General features: G+C 37.3%; 1 protein-coding gene across 1 annotated transcript in view; it reads left to right on the top strand.

The window, feature by feature from the left end:
- The window catches only part of PAWR (pro-apoptotic WT1 regulator), a 109,389-nt gene that overhangs the window by 55,288 nt on the left and 35,888 nt on the right, over positions 1 to 18,213 (top strand). The window contains 1 exon segment of the mRNA XM_070599391.1: positions 15,426 to 15,557. Coding sequence (XP_070455492.1) covers positions 15,426 to 15,557 — 132 coding nt within the window.

Raw genomic sequence — 18,213 nt, 5'->3', positions numbered from 1 at the left:
AGTAGTATTGACCAAATGGTGATGTTCTCTATTCTGGCTGAAGGAAACAGCCAGTTTGGTGGTTTTGTTTCTCCAAGCATAAAAGAGATTCCAGGATAATTGCTCGGTTCCAAAGGATTCAGTGCTATCATTCCTTTTGTTCAAGTATGTATACAAATTATTCTCTCATTGTGTTTACCCAAATATGTCTGAATTCTCAGAGAAAGCATATTGCATTGGAGAAATCTCAATGTGTGGTAGATTGCCTTCTGTTCTATAGTCTTCTCTCTCCCTGCCTCCCAAAATCTCAATAAATGATTTGGCTATAGGAAATTCTTAGTATTTTTATAAACTTTCCCACAAAAGCTATTGAGATATAACTTATTTTAAAAGTTTCAGGGCTTCTGTCTGCAGTGTTTTTTAGAGCCGACTTAGTTTCAGATCCTCTGAATGTATTTATCACTGCTTTTCATTATTTGGGGGATGGGGGAGACGTTTGAGGTTGAGGGTGATCCGTATTAATTATTTAAGACATAAGGAAGTTTTGCGTGTTCAGTGCTGAGTAAATGATGCTTTACTGCATTTGTAAAGTGTTTCTTAAAGCATGCTATGTATGAGTTCTTGAAAATCCTATGTTTCTCATTAGAATCTATAATGAATTGACTGAGATAAGATAGCAAGTAGTTACCAGAAGTTGTTTCTGTGTACATGAGTATTTTTCAAATTGTATTTTTAAGCAGGAGGAATGTTTTTGAATAAATGAATAAATTTGCTATTAAAATTGTTTGAAATATTTATAGGAAGGTCTTAAATATTAAGTTAGGGAATATTCATTTGTATTTATGTATTAAGTTCCTATTATGTAGGTATTACTGACAAGAAACTGAAGGATTCAGAAACAATACTGGATGAGGTTCCTGCCTTTGGGAACCTTAAAATATAATTAAGTAAATAGGATTTGCAGCCATGAAAGAAGGGAACAATGCTTTATGGTATGTAATCAAGAACTAGAATGAATTAAAAATTAAGAAATTGAGGATTTATAATCTGATTTTTACATTTGGAATAATGAAACAAGGTTTTATTCAATAAATATTCAATAAATACAAAGTGCCTACTGTGTGGAAGAATTGAATACTTGTGGTTGGATTAGTATAGAGAAGTAAGGAAAAGGTGATTCCAGTTGAAACAGCATTGACCCAAGAAATCTGTAAAAAGGAAGTGGTAATGGTACCTACCTGTGAGGATTAAATGAGCTAATCCACACAAAGCATTAGAATAATGCCTAGTACGTAGTAAGTGTCCAGTAAAAGTTAGCTGTTATTATTATTAGCATGTTTATGTGTACAGCTGAGTGTTCTTCGATGGGAGTTAGAATAATGATAACATAACATTTACTAAGTACTGTATGTGCCAGTCACTGTTCTTAGCTTTTCGTGTACATTTTTTCCTTTAATCCTTATAATTTTATGGTGTATTCTCTTGCTGTTATCCTCATTTACAGATAAGGAAAACTGAAGCACAGAGTGCTTAATAGTAAATTGCCCAAACATCTAGGAAGTTGAAGAATAACTATCATGAGATTAGTTTCCATCACTGGAGGTAGCTGAAGACAGACTGTGAATACTGGATTGTTTAAATCTGACAGTAGGTGAAAGTTATATATAGATATTTTGGGTTGCTTTCTTTGATTAGTCACATGACTGCTTCTCCAGGAGTCTAATAATAATTTGTGAGCTCTTGAGCTGAAGAGGATAGTGTTTCTTTTTCCGACCTCAGCACTGTGCTTGTTTGAACCATTATTGATACATTTAAGATAGAATATGTTTTGCATATTTGTCAGTTTTGGTAGTTCCTTCTGAAGATAGTCTCTTTCCTTATACTAGTGCCTAGTTTGTTTCTCTAGCATTGTTTGTGTGACTCATGTTGAGGGATTTTTCTTATAAATACCCAGGCCTACACTCCCAACTGCAAAGCATTAAAACGAGTCTAGTTAGGTTGACACTTGGGTTATAGATAATAAAAGAAAATGTATAATATAAAACTGTGGAGAGAATTTGCACCTAAAACTAGTATGATCCTGGAGTTTTTCTTACCAAGTTTAGTAACTTGAAAGAAAAAATTCCAGTGGGGGAGCGTCAGATATTGATGGAAAATATTAAAGTTATTATTTTCAAGTATTATAATTGCACAATTAATACCCGGCTTGTCAAGACTTACTTCTGAGTTACCTGTTTGAACAATTAAGGGATACGGGAAGACCCTCCTCCACACTCATTCCAAAAATAGACAACTTGCTGAAAATATTGAGGAGGTTTTCATAGTAGAATTGGACTCACAGCAGTAATGAGCTTTAAATTAGCAACGTCTGGTATTAGAGATCGGTGCTATTTTGAAGTCATTCTGAGTTAGACCCTCAGCCCTTGTCTGAAAATCCTGTACATGTTTTTATTTCACTCACTTTCATATTTCCTACAATATCTATTTTAAACTGTTGATTCGCCTCCCACCCGTTACCTTATCCTAAACTTGTACATGTGATGGTCAGCTGAAGAGCACAATTAATTACCTCTCAGGGAAACTAGAGAACCCTGTCGGAACTCTCCATTTTTGTGTGCCTGTATTGCCTGACTGCCCTGCACTTAGAGCCATCTTCAGAGGCTCCCCTGCAGTTTGAGTGGAAGAGGTTTAGCCTTTGATCTGTACCTTGGTCCTTCCTTTCCTCTTTCAAATGCTCGACACCAAACTCCTCATGGTTTCCCCTCTGTAAATTTTCTGTGTACACGAATGACACCACGAGCTTGGAGACCAGGGGTCTGCGGTCACTGCCGCTTTACTGCCTGTGGCTCTCCCTAGGCCAGTTGGATTCCACCTCTGTTTGCTGGCTTTGTCCATGTGCCTGTCTACTTTGATTTCCTTAGTTCTCGCTCGTTGCTAACGTGAATAGCAACAACCCTGTTATGTAGGTCCTGCTGTTGTCCCCATTCTACAGGATCACAGCTAATAAATGTTGGTTGTAGTTTTCCTCAAATAATTTATACATAATTCAAAGGCATTGAAATAATTATTCTGCCAGGAGAATACGTTGGCTGGGAGTAGCCAAGAAAGTTTTACAAGTGAATAATAATGAAGTACACTGCTAGATATTACTAGATACTACTAAGTTATAATAATAAAAATAATATGATTGGAGTATTAATATAGATGGATCAGTGCAACAGAATAGAAAGCTGAAAACAGAGCCATATAAAAAATACATAATAAAGACAGTATTTTGAATTGGTAGTGAGGAGATGGCTTGCTCAGAGCTCCTGGGTATGAAGGCTAGAGGGGTGTGCTGAACTCCTGGAGTCATTATTCATGCAACTGCCAGTGTTGCAACTCTGGATTATTCCATGTATATGGACAGCACAGTTGCTTATTATTGTAGAAAAACCATTAGATTCCAACCTTACTGTACAACAAGTTAAATATGAGATGAGTTAAAAAGTTAAAAATGAGGTAGTAAAAATTAGAAAATATATGTGTTAATTAGATCTTAAAGTGGGAAAAACATTTGCTTAACATAAAACCACAAAAACCAAAGAAAATCTCAGAAGAAAAACTTAAGCAATTAAAAGGTGAGCTAGAAAAAAAAATTGACAACGTATGATAGACAAAGGTTGCCATCCTCATTATTTAAAGAACTTTTAGAAATACTAAGGAGTTGAATAAACCAATTTAAACATTGAGAGAGGACATCAGTGAAGAAAGCGAAGATCCATTAAGAAATACATAAAGCCAGTACAAGTTCATCTTGCTAACTAGGATTCAGTAAAACCTTTGCCTAGTATGTTTGGAGAGAGTTAAAACAATGATAATCAGGATGAGACAGCCTTCTGCAACCTTCCAGGAAGAAAATTTGACGGGGTCTTTAAAAAGCCATACAAGTTAGAGATGTACACAAAAAGTTATATGAAAAGGTATTTAGCTTGTATGTCCCACAGCACTGATATAATTAAACAAATCATGCTGTGTTCATAATCTGATATCATACTACGTAGCTATTAAAATTTTTGTTGAAAACAAAGATGATATAAGTAGATCTCAAAGCAAGATGCCTACAATTATCTGAATTAAAAAATAAAGTTCTAGCAGAAGGATTTGTACCAAATCCTTGTTGTTTATTTTAAGATTAAGGATGATGTTTTAATTTCTTACTCTTTTCTCTATTTTAAAAGTTTTTTCCTAATGTCCATTAATTAATTTTGTAATTAGGAAAAATGTAATTTTCTGTTTAAATAAAAAGTACCCAAATAGTTTTTTAATTATCATCCTTTTATTATTTGTTGAAATGGCTGAAAGTGAGAATGCTGCCCTAATCTAATGCCTTCGTCGTGAATATTGCTGTTTAGAGGACCTGACGCTGCTCAGCCAGTGGGATCCCAGCACAAGGTAATATGGTTGGATACCAACCATGGCTGAGTCACATCTGATAGTATTGGTATATTGCTATAGAATGTTTTTTAATTGAAGAAATTTGGTATGTAACATTATGTAAGTTTAAGTATACTGGGTGTTACTTTGACACATTTGTGTATTGTAATATGATTGCTGTTGTGGTGATACTTATCACATTACAGGATTATGTACACTGTCATTATCTGTATTCACTATACTGTGCATTAGTGCAGTATACGGTGCACTATTATGGCTTATTTACTACTACTCGTAAGTTTGCAGTATTAAACACCATCAGTTTTATCCCCTCTACCAATCCCATGGTAGCTACCATTTTACTCTCTATTTTTTGCAGGTTTGGCTTGATACAGAATTTTAATAATGGGGAAGCTGCCTTAAAATTGCAGAAGAATGAAATTCTGTTTTCATTTTCTGTTTATGAAGACTTATGTTTTTAGATTATTTACAAATAAGATTTCTTTTTATCTAAAATCGCAACTTTTGTTGCAAACTCAGCTTTTAAATCCATGAAATCAAAGTACTTTCATAGTATGTTACCAAATTGCTAGAAAGCATAACTAATTCAATGGTAGATCACATTGGTGGCTAATTTCCAAGTTAATCAGCATGTTTAATAATTAGTCTTGGAAATTCATACATTTTAATTTACTCCCCTTAGTTCCCAAACTTTCTGGCATAGGGCTGTGTGTGTATGTGTGTGTGTAGCAGTTTTGAATCATTGTAATACAGACATCTGTGGCTTTTTCCAGCTACCTAATGAGAGGAGAGAGGTCATTTGTTTATTTTGCTCAGTTCTTTTCACATAGAGATGCTTATTAATTTGATCTTATTTCAGTTTTCTTTTTGTTGTATTGGAAAGTTTTTTGTTTAACCATTTCACAATAAACCTCTTGGCTTGGGAGCAGGAAGGGAAGGTAAGGAAAAGCAAGGCAAAGGTTGAGTGATGACAGAGTGATATATGCTAGATAAAGGACTAATGGAGGATGGGAAAGGGTATTACTGGAGAAGGAGGCAGATAAAGAAGCAGCAGTCCTGATAGGATTGGCATGGCCTCACTGAAGAAAACGAGTGGAATCTGTCTTAACTCCCCTGATACCTTTCATGGATATCGTTAACTTTTATTTTGGAAAGGCATTTATCCACATTCATGGTTTGTAATTGTGTGATTCCAAATACAGACTTTTTACCCCTCTCATGGAGCTATGTAGTTTTTAAAGAAAAATTTCAAAGCTTTCCTTAAAAACTTTGCTAAGATTGCTTACTTGATTTTCTTTTAAATGCAAGGGGCACTCAGCATGCTTTTAGTCACAGTAATATGATTTATTGTACATAGATACAATTAAACTTACTTGGCTGTTTGAAATTTGCATTTCATTTTAGCTTTGTTGTGATTCTGTTGCTTGTTCAGTTCATATGAAGCAAATGTTGTGCTGTTCCTTAGTGTTAGAGCTTTATAGAGAAGTATTTATACTTTGTAGAAATTTATTGAAAAACTAAAACACCTAAGGAATTTGTGTGGATTCTATTAAGATCAGATGTCCATGTTACATAGACATTTGGATGGAAGAGAATAGTCTTAAAATGTTTTGGGGGGATTCTGAAAATTAAAGGAACTAGCATTTTTTAATGGTCTTGTATGAACTGTTGTGAGTATTGTTGGGAACTGAATGAATCATGTTTCATTTGTAAGACTCATCGCTTATGAAAGAGAATAAATGTGAAAGAAGAAAAAGGACTGTGAAGCTGTATCTAGCTGAACTCTTCCAAGAACTAGATAGTATCCCACACAATTTATTCTGTCAGAATGTCGAAGTACGAAAACTTGGCTTAAGTATTTATGTCATTAAAAATTAATTTTAACAATTTTTAATGTGTTTGATTTGAAATATCTTTTAAGATTATCTTTTCTTGTTTGGTTTAGCATACATAGTGTTGGATAAATAGTAGCTTTGAGGGTTGGCCCGATGGCCGAGCGGTTAAGTTTGCGCGCTCCGCTGCAGTGGCCCAGGGGTTCATCTGTTCGGATCGTGGGCGTGCACATGGCATCGCTCGTTGGGCTATGCCAAGGTGGCATCCCACATGCCACAACTAGAAGGACCCACAACTAAAATATACAACTGTGTACTGGGGGCACTTGGGGAGAAAAACCAGAAAAAAAAAACAGTAGCTGTGAGTGATGGTTGTCTGTTGTGCCCTATTGTCCAAGAAGTCTCTTTAAGATAAGTAAAAAGTCCTATGGAATATGCTCTTCTCTGTATATTAGAAGCGTTTAAAAAATATGTTAAAACAGATTGTGTTTAAAGTAGGAAAATAGTATGTTGATAGCTTTTTCTGACTCCTGAATTCTGTGGAAGTCTACTTTATAAAATTGATAGGTGAAAGCTACCATGACGTGGATCCTTTTTAGTTATTTCAGTTTCTGAGCTTATTAAATTTTTTTTCTGTATTAAGAACCTTTGATCAGTAGTAATAGAAATTTTAGTAGAAGGAAGCTACTGCCTTAGCTTTCCTAAGTCAAGTTTATTTGTGCTTTTAATATCTGTGTCACTCCAAGGTTAGTCTTTCAAAAGTAATGTGTTACAGCTCTCACTTGTTCAGGAAATTGAACAGTAATTGGCCAGTTTCTTTGTATTTGGGACTTGCAGTCTCAGCTCCTCCTTGGCCTCAGTGTCCTTCGTGATCTGGTTCTATCAGTCCAGGCTCTCGTCTAACACCCCAGGATGTAGTTCAGCAAACATTTATTGAAGATGTCCTATATATGCCATGTTTGTAATAAAAGTATGATGGACTGTGGTAATGCTGCTGTTGTGAAGGTGTGGTCTCTTGCCTCAAGCAAGGTCTTAGAGCTATAAAAACATAGCACAGTGGCTTTCAGACTTTTGTTGGACTGATAAAAGTGTGCTTTATTAGTGACTCAAATACCATGAATAGTTTTGCTATTAGTGACATTTTCCAATATGTTGAGCAACTTTTTTTTTTTTTAAGATTACTAGCAAACAAAATATCACATTTCTTGTATTTACAGAGAGTGGTCTTCCTGGAAAAAGTCTGTGTATATTTTAAAATCCTGTAGCCTTCCCCTCCCCTCACTGTGTTTTAGAAGTGAAACGTGGTTAGGCTCAGATCGTTAGAGATAGATTTTTCACCCACATGACTGTTCAGTATTACATTCTACATTTGAATGGGATGTGGGTCAGTTTTTTCTTAGAGGGACTGATTTTTCAAATTGCAAGGACAGCATTCCATGCTTCTAAGCCATAAACCAGTAGCATCCCTTAGTCATCGATATGACCAAACATGCCTCCACAGAATTCCATGCCTCAAAGGGAGTGGTATTGACTGAGAGAGAATCACTGGGCTAGAGCACTGTGGCCAAAGGAGAGACCTGCTCCAGGAAGGTGGTCAGAGAAGATGCAGCCCGACCACCAGGCCCGAAGGGCTGAGAGAAGTTCAAAAACAAACAGCTTCCAGTTGAGAGAGCTACGGGGGAAAGAAGGCCCTTTTCAAGGAGCCAGCTAGGTTTCGTTCCGCAGCTGAAGAGAGCAAACTGTTAATCAGCAGGCATTCCAGAGGGCACAGTGGAATGGTTCGGAAGGGAGGGCACGGTTGCAGGATTGGATCAGATTTGGGCATGTACAGAGCAATATGGAAGCGAGAGGTCTGTACGTGATGGATGAGACCTGAGGAAGCCTGCCCTGCTGTCAGTGACTCAAGTGTGTGTGGAAATGAGACTTGGTAGAATTCCTCCAGAAAGTCCCTTTAAAATTAAAAAAGGAAATATAAAAATGTTAATTTACAGGGGCTGGCTTGGTGGCGCAGCGGGTAAGTGTGCATGTTCCACTTTGGCGGCCCGGAGTTTGCTGGTTCGGATCCTGGGTGTGGACATGGCACCACATGGCACGGTGTGCTGTGGCAGGCGTCCCACATATAAAGTAGAGGAAGATGGGCACGGATGTTAGCTCAGGGGCAGTCTTCCTCAGCAAAAAGAGGAGGATTGGCAGATGTTAGCTCAGGGCTAATCTTCCTCGAAAAAAATGCTAATTTACACAGAACTACAGAGTAGATAAACCCTTATATAGCTGTCATCCAGCTACAATAATCATCAACTCATAGCCAGTGTTCTCTTCCTGCAACTCCCAGTAATTTCTGTGTTCTACAAGGTGTACACTCACAGATAATCTGAAACAGAAGTTGCACAAAAAAGTGCTCACTGATATTTTCTGTCCTGTTCCTTTTCTTTTCTCCATACAAATTCTATGTTGCAGTACGCTGAATGGATGTCCGGACTCATGAGTAGATTACACCTGGCAGTTGGGAGACTGAGTTTAGGGTTTGTTGTTAGATGGCTTAGGTTGGGAGTTCTGACTGCGCCCAACAACTGTGTCCTTGAGCCTGTCACTTAATGCTAATCCTCAGTTCCTCTTCTGTAAAGTAGTACACACCTCCCAAGGTTTTTGTCAGAATTATGTGAGATACTAGATGTTAGTGCTTAACAGCACCCTACACTCCTGGAAAATCTTACTAATAATATTTTAGGTGATAGACCTGGAATTTGAATCTAGGTGTCTGATTCCAAAATTTGAGTTCTTTTTTTTTTTTTTAAAGATTTTTTAAAAAATTTTTATCTTTTACTCCCCAAAGCCCCCCGGTACATAGTTGTATATTCTTCGTTGTGGGTCCTTCTAGTTGTGGCATGTGGGATGCTGCCTCAGCGTGGTTTGATGAGCAGTACCACGTCCGCGCCCAGGATTCGAACCAACGAAACACTGGGCCGCCAGCAGCGGAGCACGTGAACTTAACCACTCGGCCATGGGGCCAGCCCCTGAGTTCTTATAATTGCTGATCTCACACTTGGCAGACAGTTATAAAGAAAAAAATCAACCTAGAGATAGTTAATGTATGTATTTCTATTATTTGTCATTTTTTTCACTCTGCATCAAATTGCAAACATTTTCCATTTCTTTGAAGACAGTTTTCAAATAATCCACCATTTTGTTCTCTAGAGGCAGAAGTGTTATTCTACTTAGAATAAAATATTTATCTAGTTCTAGTTTAGTCAGTGCACGGTTAAACTTTATTGCTATTTTAAAAACTTTATTATAGGAATTTCAATCATATACAAAAATAAGGAGAATGTATAATGAAGTCCTCCGTGTACCCATCCTTCAGCTTCCACAATTATCAGTTCGTGGCTAGTATTGTTTTATCTATACTCCCACACACTACCCATTCTCTCTCATGTTACTCTAAAGCAAGTCTCAGATGGCATATTATTTCCTTCTTAAATGTTTTGGTGTATATCGCTAAAAGACATGGAATCTTTTTTTAAACAACAAAAAAATCACTATCACACCTAAAAAAGTTAAAAATAGTTCCTTAATGTCGTGAAACTCCTGAGACTTAATTTCATCATATATTCATTGTTCAAACTGTCTCTTAAGTAATTTAAAATAGTTTCCTTCAATAAGGATGCAGCTGAGGTCAGTACATTGGTATTGGTTCATATGCCTTTGAATTTCACTTTTATGTGTCTCTTCTACCTTTCCCTCTCTCCCTGCTTCTTGCAATTTATTAGTTGTGGAAACTGACCATTTGCCTTTTATAGCAGGGGTCAGCAGAGGCTTGTGTCTGTATGACAGAGCTAAGAATGCTTTTTATATTTTTAAAGTGTTGTTAAAAAAAAAAAAAAAGCAACAGACTTTATGTGGCCCCAGAGGACTAAAATACTTGCTCCTTGGTCTTTTGCAGCTTTCCGACCCCTGCTTGGAGTTTCGCACGTTCTGAATTTTCATGATTCTGTCTCCATGGTGTTGTCTAATACGTTCTTCTGTCCCTTCTATTTCCTGTAATTAGTAGTTGGATCTAGAGGCTTAATCAGATTTAGTCCTTTTTTTTTTCCAACTCATTTCATTTGTTCAGTACCTCCATTTTGTTTCTTTTTTTGTAAGGCATATTTATTAAGGTCTGCTTACAATAACATGCTACTGTTTCGAGTGCAACTTGATGAGTTTTGACAAATGTACACAACTGGGGAAAGCACCATGAGATTAGGTTATAGAACATCCATCACTCCTTCTGCCCCTTTCCAGTCAGCCCCTCACCTCGCACCCAACTCCTGGCCACCACTGCTCTGCTTTCTGTTACTATTTTCTGGTGTCCTTCACTTAGCAGAATGCTTTTGAGATTCGTTCATTTTGTTGCTGAGTAGTATTCCACTACATGCTGTACTCTATTTGTTTATCCGTTCACCAGCTGAGGGACATGTGTGTGGACTGTTTCCCAGTTTGGAGCTATTATGAATAAAGCTGATTTTTTTTACAAGTTGTGAGTGAACATGTTTTCATTTGTCTTGGTGAATACCTAGGAGTAGAATTTCTGGGTTATATGATAAGTGTATATTTAAATTTATAAAAAACCGCACACTCTTTTCCACATGTCTGTACCATTTTTAGTTCCCACCAGTGATATAAGAGATGCTCAGTTATTTCAGATCCTCATTAACACTTGGTATTGTTGGTCTTTAATTTCACTCATTCTGGTAGGTGTGTAGTGATAGCCCATCATGCTTTTAAAATGCATTTCCCTAATAAATAATAATAGACTTTTTCCATGTGTTTATTTTCCATCCCTGTGTTTTCTTTGGTGGACTCTCTATTCAACTTTCTGCTCATTTTTAATGATGCACTGAAATTTATCCTGGTATGTGGAATAAATCCAATTTGAGCTTTTTTAATACAACTATCCAGTTATCCCCAAACCACATATTAAGAAGTCCGTCTTTTCCCACTGTGGTGTGTTTCCATTTTTATTGGAAACCCAGTTTGTCTGTGTGGGTCTATTTCTGAAATTTTTATTCTATTCCTATGAAGTACAGTTTTTTGAGTTCTAACTAATAGGACTTTAAAAATATCATAATTTCCTTTTTATTTGGTTACTTTGTCATATCTGTAGCAATAATTGGAATAATTGTTTTTAGAATATGTTACGATTTCTCTCTTTTTTTTCAACATTAGTAATTTGTTATCAATGAAAATTACATTTTCTTTTTTTGTTCAGGGGTTTTTTTTGCTAAAATATTAGCATTCTAAAATGCGACTTTTGGAAAAGCAAAGAGCTTGATGAGAACCAGTAATGCTTATTATTATCACCTCTGTTTAAAAGAGGTCATTTCATAAAATCTGACTTTTTGGTTTAGATTTCAAATAATTGTTAACCCACTTCTCATGCAACACCCTCTCTAATCTATGTAAAACAACTCTTTCTCTCCCTTAAGGATACCAGAGGCTGTGTGTTTAGGGAATTAGTAATTTTTGCAAGAAATAGAAGTAGAAGGTGTCTTTACTCACCTTTGTCAGTTAACTCAGTTCTTTTTTACCTTCATTCTTCTGATTTCTCACCATTTCCCCCAAATTGTTCCTCCAGATATATTTATCCCACTTATATACAGTAGTTTAAAGACTTTGTAGGATGCTTGTTGCTAAAAGAACTGGCCTGCCTGCTAGAAGCACTTTGCAGGGAAGTTGTGATTTGTGAACTAATCCCTGTTCTAGAAGCTGCTTGGTATGGAAGATGCACACACTCTTCTGGGAGAGCGTATGTGTGATGCGTAGGTTCCCAGGTCCGTGGGTAATGATGTTGCCGTAGAAAAGAACATTCCGAATTTTATCCTGGGGTGTCACCGTCCATCTCCCTGAATTGTCTCATATGGCTGCTCGTTTATCGGATATTCACTACAGTTTTTTTTCTTCTCAGTGTGTTGTTAAGGGAGTGCACAGTTATTGAGGGAGTGGGAGGAGGGACGGTTGCCTTCACAGAGCGGCAGATAGAGATGAGACCGCTCTTTCTCTTTTTCAGATTTTCGACTCTTACTTCTCAGCCCCTCCATGAATTACGTGGTTGACCTCTCGCCTCAGTGCTATATATTGAAGAATTCCTTTGCTTCAGTTGGACCCTTCTCATACAGTTTTCATTATTGTGGTTTTATGCATTTTAGTGTCAGAGTGTTCTGTCATAACTCTTCTTTAAAAAGTAATTTTTCTGGATGTTTTACGTATTTATTTGTTCAGATGACCTACCCCTGCTTTCCAAATAAATTACATTAAGATTTTGATTGGCATTTTTATTCAGTTTATAAATTGATTTAAAGATTATTGATACCTTCACAGTCTTAGGTTTTTCTCACTTTAAGAACAGGTTTTAATTTATATCCCTCAGTAAAGTGTTACACTTTTTTTCATAAAGTTTTTTTAGTTTGTTTTTGTGGTTATTCTTAAACTTATATAATCTAACTGGCTGTTGATGTTACTTTGGGAAGCTTTTGATTTTTTCATACTTAGTGAAAAGCCATCTTAAGGAACTGTAATAATTCTAAAATATTTTTAGGTTATTTTCTTGACAAAATCATATCATCTGAAATGATGGAATTTTGTCTTTTTTCTAATGTTGAAATCTTTTATTCTTCTTACTTAATTTTATCAGATAGCACTTCCAGGGTGATGTTAACTACTGTGTTGCTAGTGGCCATAAATGTCTTAAGTCTGATTTTGCTTTTAAATTTTAAATTTTGTTGATATTTTGTCATGTTTAATGGCTTTTAAATTTTGTTGATATTTTGCCATTAAACATGATACTGTCTGTTAGTTTAAGAAGGCTTTATTTTTTGGGTTTTTTTGCTGAGGAAGATTCAACCTGAGCTAACATCCATGCCAGTCTTCCTCTGTTTTGTATGTGGATCACTGCCAAAGCAGAGCTGCCAACGAGTGGTGTAGGTCTGTGCCTGGGAACTGAACCTGGGCTGCCAAAGTAGAGTGCCCCAAACTTAACCACTAGGCTGCAGGACTGGCCCCAAGAAAGTTTTTGAAAAGTCCTAAGAGAGGGGCTTGGCCCTGTGGTCTAGTGGTTAAGTTCACGCTCTGCTTCAGCAGCCCGGGTTCGGTTCCCGGGCACGGACCTCCACCACTTGTCAGCGGCTCTGCTGTGGCAGTGACCCACATAGAAAATAAAGGAAGATGTTAGCGGAGGGCAAATCTTCCTCAGTAACAAAAACCAACCAAACCAAGTCCTAAGAGAGATTCTTTTGCTAATAAGGATTAATTTCTTAAACTCTGGTACCCTTTACTAGATTTCTTTTATTCTGTTTTCCACCTAGGCTCTATCGTTTTTCATTGGATCAGATTGCCTGCTGTGTTGTTTAACTAGTCAAACTAGTCTCTCCATTTTTTGTCCCTGTCCCTGTTAGTCTGTACTCTGAAGTGCTGTATGATTTTCCCAAAATCAACCGTGTTCATGTTTTACTTATAGTTTAGGGGATTGTAGCACTATAGCATCTTTCCATGCTATGTAGAGAGAAGTCCAGGCTTCTCAGGCTGTTTATTATTTACATTCCTTCGTGATCAGAGCATATGCCTTTCCAGGCCTCACCTCTATCAAGAATGGTGAAGGGTCTGGGACCTTACCCCACTTCCAAGCCCACATGTTAGCCTGTATCATTTCATGTATCCTGGTGGAAGACACTAGTGTCCTGGGTCAGAGTCAAGGACAGTTTATTACTCACAGCAATAGCAGTAAACACTATATTATCATGTTTCTTGTACTGATTACCCAAGCCCCAGTTTCCACAGGCTACTGTGACGAGGGCAGCTGACACCTATACACACAGTCAGTTGCATTCTGGGAGAGGACCCTGAACACTCTGGAATCTCAGCCTGCTTGTTTCTTTTTTCTTTTTGGGGTGGGGCAGCAGAGGGGGAGGGGTACGGAAGATTGGCCCTGAGCCAACATCTGTTGCCAATCTTCCTCTCTTTGCTTGAGGAGATTGTCACTGAGCCAATATCTGTGCCAGTCTCCTCTATTTTGTATGTGGGATGCCACTATAGCATGGCTTGATGAGTGGTGTGTAGGTTGGCGCCCAGGATTCAAACCCTCGAACCCCGGGCTGTGAGAGTGGAGTACATGAACTTAACAACTGTTCCACCGGGCCGGCCCTGCCTCCTTGTTTCTTTAATCTGTCCTTTCCATTCTGTCCACTAGCTTCGTCTCCACATCATCTCTAGTTTAAGACTATCTCAGACAGATGCTTTCTTCCACATCCCGCATTTGTGGACCTTGTGTCTTCAAATGTGCTGCTTATCTACCATGTTCCTTCTACTCCAGACACTCCAGGGACCCTTCTTGGTTTGTACAGTGGCCTTTGTCTTTTTTCTCTCTTTGCACAGTTTAAGTCCTGTTGTCTTTCTTGTCACACCATGCTTTGTCTGTCTTAGTATTTACAGAGTGCCTGCAGAGACATGATTTATTTCTGTTTTGTTGCTCTCAGAACCCTTTAGGGCAGTCTGCTGGTTAGGAATGTGTTCAATTGCAAGGAACAGATGACCCATTCCACAGTGGGTGTAATGGCTAGCGTTTTATTTTTCTTTATAGTTGTTTTTTCCATGTAAAAAGTCTGGAGATAGATAACTGCTGTTGTTGATTCCACTTTTTTAGCAGTACCCTCTCCCGTAAGCTTTTCCGTATGCTCTTCCCACTATCTGAAATTCTCTTTTTTCTGTATCTGCAGTTCCAAATTATACCCATCTTTTAAATTATAAGCTCTTCTACAGAGTCTCTAGAAGACTTACTCCCTAGGTGGAAATGCTCTTTCTGTATACACTCGTAGGCACTTCTCAGCTGGAAAATGGCTTTTATCATTATCTGCATGTGTGTATGTGTGTGTTTATATTTTCACTACTAGGCTTTGTATTCCGTGTCTGTGGTGTATCTTTTATTACTCTCCAAAAAGTACCTTGTTTAAAGGTTGACACAGTTTTAGTAGATAAGTTAGTTTACAGGAATTAAAAGTCCGTATTGCTGAAAGGAACACCTTTACTGTGTAAATTAGTTTCTGAATGCACAAATATTTATTTAATGCTATTAAATGTATGTTCACATACTATCGAAACATTGTTAATATTATGTGGGAATAAAATGGAAACTATTCTCTCTTTCAGTGCTTAGATGAATATGAAGATGACGAAGCAGGGCAGAAAGAGCGGAAACGAGAAGATGCAATTACACAACAGAACACGATGCAGAATGAAGCTGTCAGCTTACTAGAGCCAGGCAGTTCCTATTTGCTACAGGTGAGTATTTTAAAAATACCAGGCAGACACTAGCTATTTTAACGATAATTTTTCAGTTATGTTAATAATTTTTCCAGTCTCATTTTGGTTGCATCATCTCCATTTAAATATTTTCAATGGATTTAACCACTGATTTTCCTTATATCTAAATAATTTTTGACTTAAGCAGTGTTTGGTCCTTAGTTCCTGATCAATGAATATTTGCTGACTGACCAGCTAAACAAGTTTAAACAATATCAACTGTAAAGATAACCAGGAAAAATAATTACCTCTTTGTTCTTAAAAAAGTAAGAATTAGTAAGTTTAAGTGAGTGAACACTTCTGCTCTAGGCTGATTAATATTTGTGTTAGAATTACATAGCAAATAAAGAGTTGAACAGCAAGTGTCTGCAAAATCAAATGTTTAAACGTGATAAATAAAACACAATATGTGGTATTGAATCGCCCAAAACATCTATATGTCTGTGTAATTATAAAATGCTTTTTAAAATAAAATTTAACTCAGTTTTAAATTAGCCGTTATTTTGGGTTCTTGTGGCACAGAAAATTGGGAGTTGGTACTGGGATACCTAAGTATAAAGCGGATCACTCTGCAGAATCATTTCATATAAACTGAAATTTGAGAATCATTTTGATATAATCTAATCTTAAATTGTTTGGGCAGCATTTTGAGATCTTAGGATACTGTCTTTTCAGAGTTCCAGTTTTGACTTTTTAAGTACATTTTATTATGATACCAATTTAAAAGGAGTTCCCGAGCGGTACACACATCTCCCTGTTTTATTGATAAAAAAATGAAATTTTTTAATCTTGTCTATTAATTTGCAAGGCTATGATAAAAGGCGTTTGGCAGAGAGAGCAAAATATTTTGTAGTGGTTTGGAAATGCATCTGCAGAACTTGTTTCTCTTCTGCTCTTGGAGGCAGATCCATTGACATGAAGGTTCCTGGAGTGATGCAGGCCTGTCTGTCCCCCGGGACCCAGGCTGCTGCTATGAGAAGTAGATCCCTGTTACAACATGGTGTAAACTAACAGGCAGTGTCTCTCTCAGCGTCTGTGTGACTGTGCACAATCTAAAATATCCGTGTCTAACAAAGTTGAGGTTAAATCTGGGCCTATTCCAGGTGAAGATCAGGCCTAATTTATTAGGATAGAGACAATGTAGCATTTTAATTAAGAGTCTAGACCTGGTTTCAATTATTGGTCGTGCTGCTTACTCTGCATACTCATCATCAAGCAGCAGCTTTCACAAAGAGGGCTGCTTCCTTCTGTTGAGTTTCCCTGCTCACTCAAAGCGGGGGAGCCCAGTGTTCCCCCACTAGCTCATTCTCATATATATACCCAGATAGGGAGCAGTCTCAGCTGACATGACTCTGAGGAGCTTTCTGCCTCACCCAGTTTGTTTTCTTTCCTATAGCTTTTCTAATCTCTTCCCAGGCGCCTTCTTCATTTCAATCATATTTGTTTGTTTCATTAACAATTAGGATGTGACTCGTTGGTGACCTTGGTTCCAAGTGTCTGTTTTGCCAAGCTATGTGCTCAGGATGAAAGTGAGGTTAAGACTCTCCCATGGGTCACAAATTGCCTCATTGAATGAAGTTGGAGTGGGAACTGGAACTCCTCTGTCTGCGTGGGTGACCTCTCTCTGAGTTACCACCTAAACACTCATATTCTGTTACTCATAGGGGATAGATAGTGATCTACAACTCCGACTTCAAGAGCAAGAAAAAGGGAGAGACAATATTGACATGCTTGGTTGTTTGAAGGCTTTTTTGAATAGGACAGAAAGACTTTGTTTTTTAGCAATATCTATGAATCTGAGCCATTCAGTGAAATAAGTCTTTAAAAAATGAAGAATAAAATGGAAATATGAATTTGGCATAGCAGTATGCTTGTGAAAGGTTAGAGTATTTTAAATTTTTCAAATAATGTAGAGTAGTAGTAGTAATAAAAATGAAAATTCTAAAGTTTTCTTATTTTTATTTGTTTAATTAATTAATTAATTTTTTGAGGAAGATTAGCCCTGAGCCAACATCTGTTGCCAGTCCTCCTCTCTCTCTCTCTCTCTTTTTTGCTGGGGAAGACTGGCCCTGAGCTAACAACTGTGCCCATCTTCCTCTACATTATATGTGGGACACCTGCCACAGCATGGCCTGACAAGCAGTGCATAGCTCCGCGCCCGGGATCGGAACTGGAGAACCTCAGGCCGTGAAAGTGGAACATGCGAACTCAACCACTGCGCCACCAGGCTGGCCCCAAAAATTTTCGCATGATTAGCTATGATTTTACACATATTTAACCATATTTTTTTTTAGATGATCATGCCAATTTTTAAAGTAATATGTTATTCTCTGATTAAGTAAATAACATGATCAATGGAAAATTGAAAGATATTAGAACATGTAAAGAAAGGGGAAATTACTTAGTTTGCTCTATTTCTTTACTCTCCATATTTTTATGAACTATTTATTATTTTAAACTTTAAGCTTTATGTTTTTCAAAAGCGTACAGTCGCGTTAAAAAAGATGCACAAAGCATAAAAGGGTATATGGTTCAAAGTCTTCCTCAGCTACCTGATTACTGTCCTTGAGGCAAGTAGTGCTTTCTTTTCCTGTAATTCCTTCCAGAGGTAGTCCATAAACAAATTTAAATCTAT

This window comes from Equus przewalskii, chromosome 29, assembly GCF_037783145.1.
Source record: "Equus przewalskii isolate Varuska chromosome 29, EquPr2, whole genome shotgun sequence".
In the NCBI taxonomy this organism is placed as follows: Eukaryota; Metazoa; Chordata; class Mammalia; order Perissodactyla; family Equidae; genus Equus; species Equus przewalskii.
This window is presented reverse-complemented; position numbering and strand designations above follow the sequence as displayed.